Genomic DNA, 17,568 nt, shown 5'->3' on the forward strand with positions numbered 1-17,568 from the left:
ACGGACGACGCCATCTGTCCAATGTGGTTCAGGTTTTCTTCAGTCAGTCCAGTGGACGGGCAGCTCAAGGTCTTGGGTTGTCCATCCAGAGTGAAAAAACCTGCAGACAAAGAGAGCGGGACATCAACGACCTCACAGAGAACCAGGAACAACAATATGACGTCAAAGGTTTGATTCCAGGACGAGGGACCAGGGCCTGATCCTCATCCAGACCTGAGACCAGCAGGGAGAGTATGGGTTTCAAGAAGAGTCACAGATCTTTGATGGTCTCTATATACAGTCACTGAAGACTCACCGGGCCATGGTGAGTCCAGCCAGTGTTTGATGTGGAGGATTTTCTCGTCTTTGGAGCGAGCGTACGCCTCCTCGCAGATCTTATCGTACTTAGCGATTTCCTCCTAGAGACAAAGAGACGGTCTGAGGAGACTGAGACGTCCAACAGCTGTGAGGTAATCTATAGAAACAGGAAACAGCGTTACCTCGTACTCCTGTCGGCTCACTGCTCCCTCTGCGATCAGCTTCTCAGCGTATTTGTGCAGAACAGGTTTCTGCTTCTTGATCTGTTTGTACATCAGCGGCTGAGTGAACATCGGCTCGTCCATCTCGTTGTGACCCATCCGACGGTAAGAAACCTGCACACACACACGTGGTCTCACTCCGGTGCTCACACTTTTTACTCACACAGATAGAACAGCATGTGCACTCACCAGGTCGACCACCACATCCTTGTGGAACGTGGCTCTCCACTCGGCAGCCACCTTGCAGACGTAAATGACGGCCTCTGGGTCGTCGGCGTTGACGTGGAAGATGGGAGCGTTAACGACTCGGGCCACGTCGGTCGGGTACGGAGACGACCGAGCCATGCGGGGATCTGTGGTGAAACCAATCTGCAGGCGTGGCGACAACAGAAAAGGTTACGGCTTCGTCCCTAAGAAGTTCACCCGAGTGTTTTCACTCTCTGTGATCGTACCTGGTTGTTGGCAACAACGTGCACTGTTCCGTGCGTGGTGTACGACGGCAGGTCGGACAGATGGAAGGTCTCATAGACGATACCCTGACCCGCAAACGCTGCGTCTCCGTGGATCAGGATGGACATCACCTGTATACACACACACACACAGGAAAATAAGATCTGGTCTTATTTGTCCCTCAGTGGACACCATACTCCCAGAAGGCTGCTTCGCTGCGTCTCACCCGGTTCCCGTCGTTGTCTCCACAGTAGAACTGCTCAGCCTTGGTCTTGCCCTGGACGACCGGGTCGACAGCCTCCAGATGAGAGGGGTTAGCCATCAGAGACAAAGTGATGTTCCTGTCGGTCACGCGGTTGATGCGGCGATGGTACATGCCCAAGTGGTACTTTACGTCTCCAGAGCCCTGACGAGGAAAAGTAAAGTGGACACGGTTCAACCTGAGGGAGGACGACCAGGAGCACGACAACACGACGACGGGGATTTACCTCATCAGCTGCTTCCAGTTTAGAGTCAAACTGACAGAAGATCTGTTCCAGCTCTTTACGGATCACGTTGGCCAAAACATTCAGACGACCCCTGAGACATAGAGACGTGGTGTCAACAAACAATGAGGACACCTGAGAGTGTGTGTGTGTGTGTGTCTGTGTGTGTGTGTGTCTGTGTGTGTGTCTGTGTGTGTGTTACCTGTGAGGCATTCCCATGATGATGTTCTCCACTCCGTTTTCAGACGATTTATCGATGATGGTTTTCAGAGCAGGGATCAGAGACTCACATCCTTCCAGACCAAAACGCTTCTCTGCAGACCACTTCTTCTGCAGGAACTCCTCGAACCTGAACGCACACGTTAGACGTCCTTGTCTCAGGGCACTGTAACCTCACCCATTCTTGTATGAGCTGCCGTTTTGTCCAGCGCCATCTTGGTTATTTGAAACCAGAAGTAATCAGCGGGGGGTGGAGCCTGACTGACACCCATTGCACAGTACCAGCTGTCAATCACACTGTGGTATCCCCCCCCCCACATCTGGTGCTTTATGGTCTGTTTGACTCTAAATGATCATAATTCACTAAATGAACATCAGCTGTTTGAAGAAGACTTGAAACTAGAGACTGAGACAGAAACTCCTGAATGTTTACTGACGTTATAAAGTGAGAAGTAGAGTCACTTTCTATAGACTTCTATAGAAACTACCAGAGGAGTCGCCCCCTGCTGGTCACTACACAGAAGACAGGTTTCAGGAACTTCTGCATTGGCTTCACTGAGTGTGTCCGGTCATGTCGTGTTATTTAGTGTAATGTTGTGTTGTTTACCTGGTGGAGCGGATCATGCGGGCGAGCAGCGTCCTCTTCTCCTCCAAAGTGAACTGCATCACTCCTGGAGTCTCAAACTTCTGTCTGATCCACTGACACTGGTCCAGGTCGTTGATGAACATGAACTCCACTCCGATGTGCTGACAGTACGACATCTGGATGCACAACACACACACACAACACAGCGTCAGCACGAGGGCAGTCCGTATAGAGCGGCTTCTGGGTCCATTCCCGCCCGTGGTCCACCTATTGGCGGTCTACGATCATATGGTAGATGATCGCGGGCGGTTTTATTCTCTTCAGGTGAGTCTGTGCTTTTTCTGTGCGCAGCCACCTTCCTTACGAAGGCATCGCCCCAGCCCTTGTCAGCACTGCAGATTATCTATATGATCTGATATTTATCATGTTTCAAACATGAACACGTGACTGTATAAGTATAAATAAAGTTTATTATTGTTTAAGGCTCAACCAAACCTGAATATAACACTTAAATTTCAATTTACAAGCCTCCCAGAGGAGTTTTCTTGAGGTCTGACAAACACTGACTGTATTTCCTTCATCATAAAATCCATCAGCTAGTATATTGATCTTTGTAAAACTAATAATGGGAGTAGCTGAACATTATGTCTATAAACTCTGAGAAATGATCCAAATTAAATCAAATTCACCTCCAGGCGGCTGATGATCTCCTTCAGGGGGAGGGCAGTCTCCGAAGCTCCGATGAAGGTGGTGGTGGGCAGACGGAACACTTTGTCCAGGTCAGACTCATCCAGACCGTAGAAACCTACATGTCCCATGATGCACCACAGGACAGAGGGGAGGAGCAAACAGAGGGAAGGAGGAGGTGAGGACAGGTTGACGGATGGAGGCAGTGGGTGACACACGCGCACGCACACGCACATGCAGCAGGTTCAGTTGGTGACGAAGGACAAGGTGATGAAAATGAAAGAATAAAAGACGTTACTGTCGTTAATCTGAAACAATTAGAAGTCATCACATGAACCTGATCAATAACTACAAACTGGGACAGAAACATCTCTAATATCTTAAGAGTTGTAAAGAAGAGGAGACCAGAGCTGAGGTCACAGGTTTCTGGAGGCTCGACTGATTCTGGTCTGGTTAATGTTGAGGAGAGAGTGTGGACGGCAGCAGGACGGAGGGACACTGACAACACTAGAGGACACATCTATGGACAAAGATGGTCCCTGAGGTGGTTTAAGCTGATGTGGGGCTGATTTCAATACCTGATTCAAATTCAGTTTTCACACATGGACTCTGTAAAATAGTGACTGGACATTTTCTGGAGTTTGTGTTTCTCTTGTGAAGAAGCAGCACAACCTCCACAACATGTGAGGAACATGTCAGGACTTCACTTCAGGTCTGAAAACATCTAGAAAGATTCTGACGCCACAGGCCAACATCCTCAACATTTACAAGCTCCTTGATGATTGGTTGACCTCTGCTGACCCCTGTTAATCAGCGCTGGTCTCCTGGACAACAAGCTGAGAGGACATGATCCTGCTGCTTGTCCTTAATTTCAATAAAACCAAATGAAAGTCTTGACCACAGAGAGCAGCGGGTGACATGGTGATGGAGGGTTATGGACATTCAATCCTTTATTTATAAACCAAACAGGATATGAGACAGATGTTATGAAAGAGAGAGGACAGATCCAGAGACAGACGCCAGCTCATGGTTACGACTTGGGAAATCACGTTACGGTGTGATCGGTGTTAAAGTGGTTAAGACGGTTGAATGTCAACATTTTCCTCAGATGTATTTTAAAATTCTGAAGAAAACTCGGTGTGAAAATAACATTTACTTCGCTATTTCTTAAAATATCAAACATCAGACAACCAGTGAGTCAGAAAGTTCTGAGGTGCGAGGTGGAGATCAGCAGAAGACGGCGACGCTCCTGTGGACTCATGAACACCTGGAGGCCGTCGGACCAGGAGGATGTTGTGTGTGAGTTTGTCAGATGTGATGTTTGGAGGAAATAAAGTTGAACAGATCAGTTTCAGAATAACATCTTCACTGCGTCCTTCAATTCAACAACACAACGAAAACACACAGGACGTACTGACAGCTGGTTCAGCCAATCACAAAGCTCCTCTTCACACCAACCAAACCACTGACAGAAGCTGGCCAATCAAAAATAAGTCTCCCTAAATTCAACAGGCAGGACAACGCTGCTCAACACTGACTCACCCCCCCCCCCTCCTCGCAGGAGGAGAAGCGTCACTCTTCATCTCCGCAAGACAAACACAAATCGCAGCTGAGACGAACACAGACACAATCAGGCTGCTGTGGTGTTTACCACTTCGTCTGCAGTGACACTAAACTGTGAGTCGCACTCGGACTCTGGAACACATCAACCAAAACAGGTCAGTTAACGCACAACTACAAGACAGACACACACTCACACAGCTGCCACGCAACCTCACTGAGGACACGTCGTCACTTCTATAAACATTAAACTCTGGTTTATAACGCACTGTAAACAGATGTGAGAGTATTTTTAGGTTTTATATATGATATATATATAACTGCAGATAAGGAATAATCAATAACATTTGTAATATATTGAACAGTTTACATCGTTAGAGCTACAGAGAGCTGTTAGTGCTGCTGATCTACAATCGTCACACTAATGAAATAACATCAGAAGCAAAAAACTGAAAGAACTGACAGATTAAAACCAGCGGAGATAAAGAGAAAGAAAGTGAGGTGAGTGAGTTAATAGAGTTTTCTGAGACGACTCGTTCATCAGAGAACCACACTACCTGTTCTACTGTTTACTGGGCAGAGGGGGGCGCTATCAGCAGCTGGGAGCAATAAGAGCTGACTACACGGACCAGAACACGCAGGAGACAATCAGAGGTCGTCAGAGGGACGGAGACAGAACGTGGTCGTCTGTAAGAAACACAGTGAACTGTCCATTTGATCAAGTGATTCTGATTTTCCTCTGATGCCTCCTGTGACCTTAAAGGGATATTTCACCATGGTTCAATGTCTGAAATGAGAAAGACCTGATGTGACAGGAACGTTCAAATATACGATGCAGAAATAAAAGAAACATCTAGAAAATATTCCTACAAAATACCAGAGGAACATTAGATGTTACGTTGTCTCATTGTTTAAATAAGAGTGAAGACACTGAACCACATGAAACGTCTCTTTATCCTCCCGTCCTGCAAGTGCAGAGACGTGTGCGCGAGCGCAGGAGTCAGAGGTCGATGCCGCTGTGACCGGCGACCTTCACCGCTGCAGCAGCATCTGTTCCTCGTCTCCTGACACTCCTGCACACGTGACCTGCTCACTACCGCACAGAAAACACCACTACAGGTCCACAGCTGGCTTCACAGCAGCATCCTCATGGTTCTCGTACCTCCTACCGTTAGGACTCTCAGCCTCTCCTTGAAAACCGCCAAGTCTGGAAGGGTGGCCATTAGGGGGCAGCAAAGGGGAGAGATACCCGGACACTGTTAGTGACCTACGACCCGGCTCAACCCGACAATTCACATCAGCAGCAGCATGACCCCCGCAGCTAAATCAGAGCCACACACCAGCGCCGGCACCTTGACGTCTCCACCATCGTCTAATTTGATCCTTCACAGGAACATTGAGTTTGTTTTGAATCAGGACAGAGGTGATGGAGACGGATGCTGTCAACACCATGCTGAGGGTAAAGAGAAGCAGGAACCAACCAACCCACAGTCAGGAAGCTGTTTTCACAGGTCACAGGGACCAGACTAACTCCTGAGCTCCAGGGACACAACACAGACGTCCCCTGTTTGTACTATAAACTGAAAAACTACACATGCCATGTCTCACAGTCTGTGGCTGCAGCTCCCTCTGGTGTTCAAGTAGAGAACTGGAAGCTGAGCGTCGCACGGTTAGTGATGTCAGATTCTTTTCTCTTCTGACAGGAGACAGTTAGTTGAAGCTGGTGATGGGTAGTTAGTTATGGTTAGTGGCTGGAGAGCAGGTCCTCACATCTTTCTATGAGTTTAACTGAAAAACAACTGATTTACTTCTATAGATTTATTCATAAAACTAAATCAGAAGAATTTCAGTTTGTCTGGTGCACGTCTCAGACTGTGTTACACACATTTACTTTTATTATATTTATTCTATTATTTACTTTCTCGGAATTGTTTTCACTTCAATACGTACTTTTGATCTGGTTTTACATTCTCCTCTTATAACATAACGGCTGAAGAACAGCGACTTCTTAAAGACCAGCAGGGACACAGTTAGCGTGGAGTTTCTCTCCAGCGATCAGCCGCCAAAAAGGACACGACAAAACACGTGTGATGATCAGACACGTCAGAGCAGCATCAACCACAGGGTTAGCACGAGGCTAACGGCTCCTTAGCACAAAGCTAACAGCTCACACACGAGGTTAGCAGTTCACAAACTAACATTCATTGTGTTGGATCTTTTTTCTCCTCTGCCTGGAAATCATTTCATTGTCATAACAGAGAAAAGTTCCAGTTTGCAGTTCCTCAAAGTTTCAGAGAGATTTGATGTGTAGAGTTCACAGAAAGGTGTTAAACACAGATTCAGGGTTTAAGTTTCTCTAATTATTCCCTTTAACTCAGCACTTTTTCAGGGTTAATTTTCTTGTAGTTTCAGATAGTCATCTTATACGAGAACAATCCAGAAACTTATATTAAGTTTCAGATAAAGTTATCGTACGTGAGAACGTTCAAGGTTTGGAAATAGCTCCGGTAGGGCTGCACGATAATAGGAAAACATGCGATTCGCGATAACGTTGTTGAATATTGCGATGACTATATGACTTGCGATAAATATAAAAGAATGGTAAAGTATAAAGTGTTAAAGTCTTTCTGTTTTGGTTTCACTGCTATAGACCTCATACAGCGAGTGGTCTGTGCAGACGCTGAAATATAAATTATTATTTCCATTCCAACAACATGGTTTTATTGAAAATATTCCACCGGGTAGCGGACGGCTCCACAGCCGAGGGCCACAGGCCAGTAGGTCTGGGGCCGACACCAGGGAGCCATGCACAGCTCCACTGACTGACCATATGCTGTGGAGCCCCTTGGTGAAGTATATGTTCTTGAATATGTACTGACTTGATTCTTGTTGTTCTGGTTTGTTGCCTCATGGTTAAATGCACTTATTGTGAGTCGCTTTGGATAAAAGCGTCAGCTCAATGACAAAAATAAATGTTTGTGAAAAGTGATGTTTACAGCTTTTAGCGGCTCTGTCTTTAATGCTCCTCTCTGTTTCTCCGTCATTCACGCTAGGCGCTGCGCCCACCGCATCAAGACAAACAGAGCGGTTCAGTGTTTGTGTTTCTCTCAGCTGCTCCAGGTGTTTGCTCCATTCAGCTGAAGCCTCTCTGGAATCAGGGAGAGGCAGGACACCCTGAGCTTCAGGTGAGGCCGGTGGCCAAGCGGCCGTGTGGGACGTGTGTCTTGCTCAGTGAACAGTGCAGTATTGGGTCTAGTTGAACTCTTTAGATGAACTGTTGTTAGTGCTCTTTTGCTGTCCTGGTTCATCTTCAGTTTGTTGGAGATTGTTTTCAGTTGATTGTTCTTTGTTGGTTTATTCCCTCTTCAGTTCTGTGAAGACCGTTTTGTGCATATTTTACGTTCTTTAATAAAATACTTGATTTTCCTTGACGACCCTGCTGGTCACTTTGTCCCTCATCCCATAGGCCTCTTAGGGACGTAACAGATCTGAGTATCTTTAATTCAGTTCAAGCCGTCTTTTGTAATACATATATCGCAATGATGATACATTTTCGATATATCATGCAGCCCTAAACTCCAGCTTGAGTTTTATGAACATTCATTGGATTCAAAAAAATCTCTCAATGTACAAGAAGGTTTGAGCTCCAAGACAAAGTTTCAGAAAAACTCCCAACACAGGAAACTTGACCAAACGTTCCTCTGATGATCGGTGAGTTCTAGAAGGAGACGGCCTGCGAGACAGAGAGAGAGACACCAGGGGAACGAGGGGACATTCTCAGGGGTTAGCTCCTCACCCAGTTTGTCGGAGGAGGTGATAATATCAGTGGGGACATACGAGTCCAGATCGGCGTCCATGATCCCGAGAGGGTCCAACTGGGCCACATGGTGCCCTCGGATCTACAGGGGAGTGACAACAGCAGAGAACCCACCCGGGAAGAGGAGGAAGAGGAGGAAGAGGAGGAAGAGGAGGATTGAATGAAATGAAGGAGAGGGTGAGGAGGAGGAAGCACAATGCAACGACAGAAGGGAAAGAGAGAGGCGGGAGGATGTGGAGAAGTGAGTGGATGAGAAGCAGGACGGAGCGGAAAAAGATCCACATCGAAACAAGATTTGAAGAAAGGAAAGGAGCGTTTGACGAGAGCAGGGAGGAAGAGAAAGTGAGAGATTCAACATAAGGAGGAAGAAGAGGAGAGAGAGAGGGGGGGGTGGGAGGGAAGAGCAACATTAACACACAGGTTTTGTTTGTTTGTTTGTTTTGTCGTTCTCACCGACGTCCTGGAAGCCGGTATTCACCGGAGCATCATCAAAATTCACACAGCTGATTCCCAGAGGATCCAGCTGAGCATTATGATGCCCCATCACCTAAACACACAGACACACACACACGGACACACACACGGACACACACACACACCAGGTTATCACACACACAGACGGCCCTGACGACTGGGAGTCCTCACAGGTCACACGCGCATGAGGTTTGATGCAAATTTGACGTTTAATAATAATCGTTTGTCTGTTGCTATGGTAACGCTGCCTTTGTTGTACAATCACTGTCGAGGCTAAATATGAGAGATTTTTACATCCTGGTCTTCGACATCATCGGGTCGTTAAGATGTCATAACATTTATTACGTGTGGTGAAAAACATAACGTGCGGCGGCTCCAGAGAGTCGGAGAGGAGCAGAGAAAGATTTTCATATCTCAAGTATTTTAAATGTTCATATCTCAAATAACTATTTAGTTTATATTTAGAAATGTTACAGATCATTATGTTTTATGTGTTTATGGACATGCTTTTATCATTTATTATGGTTTATTGACTAACAGAACCTTTTAGCGGAGCAATATTTCTGCTGCAGAGGTCAGATGTTAATGTTTATCCTTCATGTGACCAATAATAAGCCAATGATGGAATTCTTCTTAATATAAATATTAGTATAATGTGAGGTCACTTCCTCTTTCAACACATTAGTATTCTAACCCTTGAGTTATGTTTAAATATATTTTCTGAATAGCTCACGCTAGTTTAGCTGTTACTGTTTGTGCTACTTCACGTTAATCAGCGATTCAGACTTTCCATAAGTAAACTGCTGATTTCACGAGTGAGTTCAAACTGTGTCTGAGTGTAAAAAGAACGTGTTGCTTTTGTATTTTAATCCTTTATGTTTCAGTTTAATGCTTGATTTTTTTCTTTGTTTGTAAGATAAGATTTAAAAAAGTTAAGTTTGAAATGTGAATTATTATTTGCTGACTTTTTAAAGAGTCAGACGTAAACCTGGATCACATGACACCTTTTGATTGAAATGTTAACTTTGTTAAGATGTTGAAGTGAAGTGACTCTGAAAAGGTCGAGTTTTATCTTTCTTATTTTGTTTGGTATTGTTCGATACTTACCTGCGTCTTTGTCGTGTTAACGTCACAGGTAACATGTGACCTGTGACGACCTCCAGTAACGACACCTGGAATCAACGTCTCTCAACACGGGTCAAAACTTGTTATTAATAAATTCAGGTTGATGTTATTATGAGAAGAGTAAAAACAGTTGAGATTAAACAATGAGAAACACTGTAAAATACCATAAAAAACATTGTAAACAGTGTTTTCAGTGATCAGACGGTGGCGCTAATGAGCTCCATGTTAAGGGACTTTCTGTAGGAAAAAACAAGTTAATTGTCACAATATCAATCATTGATTATCTATCAGGGATCCAGAAATATTGATGACAACATTTCACCAAATCAGCGGCTACCTGGTACGCCCTGATGAGCGACTGGACGGCGAGGTGATCCTCCACCAGCTTCTCCACGTTAGGCTGAGCTCCAACCAGAGACGAGAGCTGAGGAGCGACGAGGCTCGACGAGGCCGCAGACAGACCCAGAGGAGACTGGTAGGCTGCACCGGGAGGAGCGCCGGCGTTGGCGTTGCGGAAAAACACATCCCACGACTGAAGGGAGGAGGAATGAGAACATGTTCATGTTAATAACCACAGAAATAAAACAGAGGAGCAGAATGTGTGACAGTATCACACTAAAGCTGTTTTCAGACATGAACCACACACGTGTTCCTCACATGTTCTGCAGGTTCTCTACGTGAGAACAAATGTCTGAGTCGGTGTCTCTGGACATTTTCTGGATCTTACTTCATACTTATTCTATCTTTCTAAAAGGGATCAGCTCTTCACCTCCAGTTCTCTTCTCTAAAAAACATTTTCCTTCACCACCTGCAGAGAATTTGACGTTTGTTCTGACAAAGATACAAAATGGAGACGTTCATTGAGATTTTCTGTCTCTTAAACAAACGCTCAGCTGAGGCTCAGTTTGCAGGAAACTCCCTCCACTTTGTTCTGGGAACAATTAGAGCTGCAGGATGACTCAGACTGGTGGAAGGCAAACCACATGCCAACACCACATGACTGCACAACTCCATGACTGCACAACTACAAAGTCTCAGACATCCACCCTAATGTTTTAGTTTTAAAATGAAATTCACCTCCGTCCAGAAGAGCGTTTTACCTCCACATCAGAAATAACCTCTGTCCACCTGAAGTAGATGTTCTACTCTGCAATTGGTTGCTTAGCTACAGGAAATAGGAACAGTGACGGTGAAAAGTCGGAGCAGGGATTTATGTCCTTGGAGCGACGACGAGGTGGAACTGTTCCTGACGGTTGGGAACTGAGACTCAGTTACAAACACAGCGTTCTCACTGACATTCAAGGGAAAGCTGACGAACACGACTTGTATAAAAGAAGACGTACAACAAGCAGCTCAAAACTTTATCATCCACAAATGGCTCAACTGCTACTGATTTCCACTGTGTTGTTAAAGAATATATGAGATTATTATTCATCACAGATCTTAAAGTTGACAATTATTGATGTAACATAATTATACAACACAAACACAGTTAAAGACATCGAGTCTGAGATGAGTTGTGTGGGGTTTCTTTTGTAATGTTGCCTGTCGACCACTAGGTGTTACCACAGCTACTGTGCTTCGGTCCTATAAAGATATTTTTAAAACATTTTGGAATCGAAATGGGGAATCGATAAGAACCAGAATCGATAAAATTTAAACGATACCCAACCGTACTAACGGTGGCTGTTGCTATGGTTACGCCGGCTGGAGTTTTCCAGCCTCTGGATCAGAGACTTGTGTAAACTGGTCTCGTGTCAGTTTGAAAACTCTGGGTTTGAGTTTCAGTCTGAACAGAAACTGAGACTTTAGTAAACGATGACACGTTCTCTTCCTGATTGGTTCTCATCAGTCACGTGACTCGACGACCAGCGGTGAACACAAAGCGTCGCTAACACTTCCTGTCGGTAACAGTTCCACCTCGTCGTACAGATCTGATCGGTGTGACTGTATTTAATGAGTTAATCCTGCTCAGTGATGTTTGTTGGTTTCACGCCTCGATAAAGGATCATAGCTGCTTCATGTTGATATTCATCAATATCATTACAGTGTGTGTGTGTGTGTGTGTGTGTGTGTCCAGTCCTGCTGTGCAGCTCTCAGCTAGTTTGCTAAGCTGCTAACAGCAAGGTCACACAGTCTGAACGTTACATAACAAGTGTGACATAAAACACACACACACACACACACACACACACACACACGGAATTCTGCAGATTTTTTTCACTCCGCTCCTTCACTCAGTCAAACTGTGTCATGTGACAGAGGTATAATTAGCTCATCTGTCCTTCAACCCTCAGTTCAAATGTGACCCTGAAGACGGATCACTGAAAACACCTCCTTTAGGGGGCGCTGCCTCTAACCTGCTGTGGCACCTTCATGGCACCGCTGCTCTAAACCTGAGGTCGCATGAATAAAACTGCTGATTAACTACAAAACACACAGAGTGTATTTGTACACACACACAGTAGTACATGTCCTGTTGTGAGTCGAGTCCTCACCATCGTTAAGAGGTTTCTCTCTGTGTTTCATCTAAATTGTACTAATTTTCTTTACCCTAGAATGAGTCCTTTACGTTTAAAAACTTTACGTTTAAATACTCTATATTTAAAGTCTCTATATTTAAATACTCTATAGTTACATCAGGAGCAGCTCCTCTCTACGGAGGCAGCCATGTTTTTTACAGTAGCCCAGACTGGACAAACTAAACCTTTTGGATCTTTATGACGACTGAAGCTGCCACAGGTTCTCTTTCATGTTTGGAAGGGGGGGGGGGGGTATTCAGCTGCAACATGACACTTCACCACTAGATGTCACTACATTCTACACACTGAACCTTCAAGCAGCTGATGTTCCTAAAAACTGATCTGCAAAACGTTAGAGCGACCTCCGTCTGTAGGTCGGTCTGAGGAGACACGATTACCTTCTATCACCCGCAGACAATGATCAGGAAAATGAAAATGTTTTGTATTCTACATCTGGAGCTTGTGCTCAGTTTAATATAATCAAATACATTTTATTAATATGATTAAAGAAAGAACACTTTATTTCCTCACGTTATGTTTTAATTTCCATTTGCCGGACAGTCAGCAGGATTATTAAAAAACTAAATGATTTCTATGAGATTTTGTGGAGTCATGGGGTCAAGACTCAAAAAGAATTTGTTAAATTTTGATGATCCAGAAAAATGTGAAGATCCAGGATTGTTGTTTTAACATCCTTCTAGTTTGGAGAAAGAATTTTTGCGAGGTGGTTTATTCATATTTCTGAAGTGTAGCCAAAGCTTTTTGAATTATGTTTAACAGAAACATTTAATCAGCACAGCAGCTGACAGACCTGCACATGTTCCTGAAATGTTCTGGAGCTTCTGTATGTGAGAAATCAAATGTCTGACTCAGTTGGTTCAGAAATTTTCTGGAACTTCATATGTTAATGTATGAACCCAATTTTCTAAATAATTCCCAGAGTTTGTCTGAAAACACCTTGTAATGGTTCTGCTATTCATCCTCCGCACCAGCAGGGGGCTCAACTGCTCCTTACCTTGTGAACACTCTTTGGGTTCTCCAACCAGGCGTAGTACATCTCCTCCACGTAGTTGGAGCTCGTCCCGTTCAGGAACGGCTCAGAGGCCACAGGTGCTGAGTAGCACCTAATTGGCTGAAACGTCCTTGTGCCGCCTGTGAAGGCAACTGTGATTGGCCGCTGCTGGCCAACAGTCTGAGCCGCCTGCGAGGCGGTGAGCGGACGCAACCGCGCCGCACAAGTCCTTAAACGATGCATAAGCAGTCCTTAAAGTACCACACACACAGAAGTGGTGGTCAGTCCGACGGGCCGGACGTTCCTCAACTTCAGAACGGAAGGAAATAAAACTCCACAAGGTCACAACCAGGACAGAGAGTCCACTGTCCACTGAGAGTCCAAAGTCCACTGGTCCGTCTGTCCACTGAGAGAGAGAGAGAGACACTGAGTTAGAGAGGGAGACTCGGACACGCTCATCAGGAGAGAGAATGACTTTGACTCAGGTTTAAAACATGATGTGACCAGGATGTTTAGTTAAAACCTGAGGGTTCCTGTTACTTTTCACTGAGCTGCTGGTACAACAATGAAAGAACAGGAGGAGAAGAGGGAGAACCTGACCTGGACCTCCTGATCTGGTTCTACCCGGAAAACAAACTCATTGCCAACGTAAACGGTTCAACACATGTTCAGATGTGAAAGTGAAACTTATTCCTGACTGGGAAAAGTTATCTTTTCATGAACGTACAGATGAGATGAGAAGAGTTTGTTCAGCCTGAGACAGAAAGAGAGAAATACATAAAAGCATCAGACGCAGGTTTTAAAAACCAGAAGAAAGGGGTCAAGAGCTGCTAACATGTTAACAGAAGTAAAAAACTCTTCTTTTCAGACCCTGACGTGTTCCTCACATGTTCCTCACATGTTCCTCACACGTTCTGCAGGTTCTCTATGTGAGAACAGATGTCTGAGTCAGTGTCTCTGGACATGTTCTGGATCTTCTCCTGCAGCCTCCTGGTAACATGTGTGTAACATGTCAGAGTGAGTTCATGTGAGGAGACAGCAGGACAATGTGTGGAAGCTTCCCAGTGAGCGAGTGGACGTGTTGATGAGGTTTCTAACACGTGACGGACGTGAAACTGGAAGAACACAAAGATCTCAGGATGAAGAAGAGGAGCCGTACACGTAGAAGACGAAGACGTCAACTTGGAAACACGAGGAGGTTCCAGATCTTCTGGTGATGAGGGCCGACGCCGGTGTGGATGAGCTGTAAACAACAACACTGATCTTTCCACAGCAGAGTTTATACGTCATGTCCCGCCTCCTGCTGCTCTACAGGCTCCGCCTCCTGCTGCTCTACAGGCTCCGCCCCTCGCCTGGATGTTCCCACATGTTCCTGTTTGAACGAGTCGGGACCCGACAACCTGCTGCTGCCTCACAGGACGCGGTGGAGGTGATGTCACTGTGACGTCACAGTGACAGCACTGTGACAGCACTGTGTTTTCTTCAGGGTGACACTCGGCGACGCCCACATTGATCCGAACCTCGTGTTAAGTTGAACTTCAGGACTCTTAAATCCAAACACCTGAACTGTGACCCGGGTTATTTCAGTGTGTCACGTGTCTCTCTGTGTTTTGACCTTGTTCACGCTCCACTCCCTGTCCCTCCCTCCGACCTGGACCCGCCCCCCACCTGCCGACACCACGCTCCGATTGGCTGCCTGAAGCACATTCCGCCCTGACATTGGCCACCGCGGGTTCTAATTGGCCACGCAAACTGTCAATCATTGTGTCCTCTCACAAGTCAAGAGGAACATGATTGTTCATCAACACACTTTTATTCAGCTGATTAGCCTGAGATTAGCCTGAGATTAGCCTCAGAGCTAACAGGCTGCTGACGGAATCAGCCGACTAGCTCAGCAGAAACAGTTATTAGCACGCTAGCTAGCCGTTAGACGGGTGCTAATTAAGTTCCCTAACAGAAGCTAAGTGAAGAAGCTAACTTTAGCCGTTTCCTTCGTGGTTTCCCGGACGGTGTCAGCGGGTGTTCGGCCCGATGAGCTGCGGACTCACGGGGCTTCAGACAGGCTGTGTAAGCTAACACGCGGCTAACATGCTAACGGCTTCTTTCTTCCTCAGATTCATGAAAACGGTTGATTTTAATTGTCTCCAAACCGGAAGCACAGCGTGTGTCCGTCTCCCCGCGGACACGAGCTGCGGTTACTGACCTCGAGAAACGCTGATCCGCGGCTCCGCGCTCGGCCGGTATCCCGGATGCCCTTCGCCTCTCCCGGTGAACGATGACAACTCCGGGCGCGTCGCTTGGAACCGAGGCCTGCGTGGAAGTGACGCACACAGATGACGTCATGCCGCACAGAGACACAGGGGCGTGGTCTCATGACAATTAAAAAAACAACAGAAACAATTTAATTGAATCTATATAAGTATGAAATATATATAAATGTTATTTATAAATTGTATTATAGTTTGACAGTTTTCACACCACTATTTTTAGCGTTTTCACATTTTTATGATTTCATTAAAATATAAAGAAACATCATATTCTATATTAAACCTTTTGTAATGGTATGTTTTGTTTTAATATTTAAATTATTTCATTATTCCTTATTAGTTATAATCATTATTTAAAATATAATTCTACTGTCTTAGCCTTTTTAAGATGTTATATTTAACTATGAATTAATTTATTTGGAAAAGAATATAAACTCTTTACACGATTATTTGTGTAATAATGAAGTATTGATAAAACCTATGGATTCAGAAAAACACATCTATAGATTGTTTAAGGTCTTTAATATTTCATGAAGTGAATTTGTGTTTAATCACATCACACACAAGTTCTCTGAGATCACCGTACAGTGTGAATCTGAACGTGCTTCATCTTTACAAAAAAACTACATTCTGTTTGAATAAACTTTATTACATCATCACAGGAAGCTGCAGGAAGAGGCTGAACGTTCACAGCAAACAGCACGTGAACGCAGCACGACTTTTGGCATGACCGCAGACCTGCTCCATGCCTGTTACCATAGTAACATGAAACTGTCCATGTACATGACAGAAACCTCCAAAGAGGAGCAGCCAACATGTCTGAGATCAGTGACTAAAGCAAACACTGCACAAAAATGTAAAAAAATCACTGATCGTAGAAACAGCGATGAGATTCTAGGCGTTGCCATGGCAATATCAGAGTCATACTGTTGTCATTCACCTGCTGTAGTTCAGCTCACACACATTCAACACAAACACAACTGAACTTCACCTGTTTGCCTTGAGTTACCCTAACCCTACCTCGCAGGCCTCACATGTGAAGTAGAAGTTACTTTACCACAGTGTAGAAATACTTACTTGAGTAAAATTATAAAAGTATCAAGGTCAAAATATACTTAAAGTACCAAAAGTAAATAACTGGTTATGCAGATGTCAGAATGTTATATCATATTGTTTGATGAAAATGATTGATACATAATCACTTTAATGATGCAGGCGGCTAACTGTAAACTACCTACAGAGCAGAACCGTCGGTGGATGAGTTGTTGCACAATCGATCTTTCAGTCTCATTCTCTCATTATCTCTCAGTATTGATTTTATATTCTAGAGAAACTCAACATGTACAGACTCAAACCAGCAGCGAGTTCGTCCGTCTCTCGTTGGGTCTTCAGAACGTCGTTATGTTTTTTAGTTAAAAACATAAATACACTTCGACACAGATATTCTGAGCCTCATTCACATGTCAACCTCTGACAACATTAAAAATAATAAAGTGATGACTAAATTCATTGGAAGATTCCAATGAACAAGAAAGTGTTGTTGAAACCTTCAAACCGTGTTAAAACTGGGGTTTGATTTGTTGTGAAGATGTGAGTGTGTGTTGAGCAGGAGGAAACAGTCTCTTGGTTTGAATCTGCACGAGCTTTGTTATATTTAAACTGAGAAGCAGCAGCTGAATCTGTTTACCATCTGTAACCTGAGGCTGTCTTGAACTTTGACTTCAGCTGCTCTCATGTCTCTAAATAACTTCACTCTGTTCTCCACAGGTTTCTCTCTTTCTCAGGAATCGACTTCAGGAGGAAACTGTGATCTCGTTCACTTTCTTTTAGCAACAAAACAATCAAA

At 44.7% G+C, this 17,568-nt stretch overlaps 1 protein-coding gene and 1 long non-coding RNA gene across 2 annotated transcripts in view; both read right to left on the reverse strand.

The window, feature by feature from the left end:
- Nucleotides 1–15,806, reverse strand: part of ogdha (oxoglutarate (alpha-ketoglutarate) dehydrogenase a (lipoamide)) — a 21,081-nt gene extending 5,275 nt beyond the window's left edge. Inside the window, exons 1-14 of the mRNA XM_034596628.1 lie at nucleotides 15,659–15,806; nucleotides 13,459–13,861; nucleotides 10,259–10,453; nucleotides 8,302–8,404; nucleotides 2,948–3,063; nucleotides 2,280–2,434; nucleotides 1,656–1,802; nucleotides 1,457–1,547; nucleotides 1,195–1,374; nucleotides 971–1,099; nucleotides 708–887; nucleotides 480–632; nucleotides 296–398; nucleotides 1–100 (exon numbers count right to left, since the gene is read on the reverse strand). The exon at nucleotides 1–100 is cut by the window's left edge and continues 29 nt beyond it. Coding sequence (XP_034452519.1) covers nucleotides 1–100; nucleotides 296–398; nucleotides 480–632; nucleotides 708–887; nucleotides 971–1,099; nucleotides 1,195–1,374; nucleotides 1,457–1,547; nucleotides 1,656–1,802; nucleotides 2,280–2,434; nucleotides 2,948–3,063; nucleotides 8,302–8,404; nucleotides 10,259–10,453; nucleotides 13,459–13,698 — 1,892 coding nt within the window. The 5' untranslated portion in view covers nucleotides 13,699–13,861; nucleotides 15,659–15,806. The remainder of the gene's footprint in view (nucleotides 101–295; nucleotides 399–479; nucleotides 633–707; nucleotides 888–970; nucleotides 1,100–1,194; nucleotides 1,375–1,456; nucleotides 1,548–1,655; nucleotides 1,803–2,279; nucleotides 2,435–2,947; nucleotides 3,064–8,301; nucleotides 8,405–10,258; nucleotides 10,454–13,458; nucleotides 13,862–15,658) is intronic.
- A 419-nt stretch (nucleotides 15,807–16,225) lies between these two features.
- LOC117768375 lies at nucleotides 16,226–17,283 on the reverse strand. Its single transcript, XR_004615056.1, has 2 exons — nucleotides 17,201–17,283; nucleotides 16,226–17,151 (listed from the first exon to the last, which is right to left on the reverse strand). It is a non-coding gene; the product is annotated as an uncharacterized LOC117768375 (long non-coding RNA).
- Between the last annotated feature and the right edge of the window lie 285 nt (nucleotides 17,284–17,568).

This window comes from Hippoglossus hippoglossus, chromosome 9 (assembly GCF_009819705.1).
Source record: "Hippoglossus hippoglossus isolate fHipHip1 chromosome 9, fHipHip1.pri, whole genome shotgun sequence".
Taxonomy (NCBI): Eukaryota; Metazoa; Chordata; class Actinopteri; order Pleuronectiformes; family Pleuronectidae; genus Hippoglossus; species Hippoglossus hippoglossus.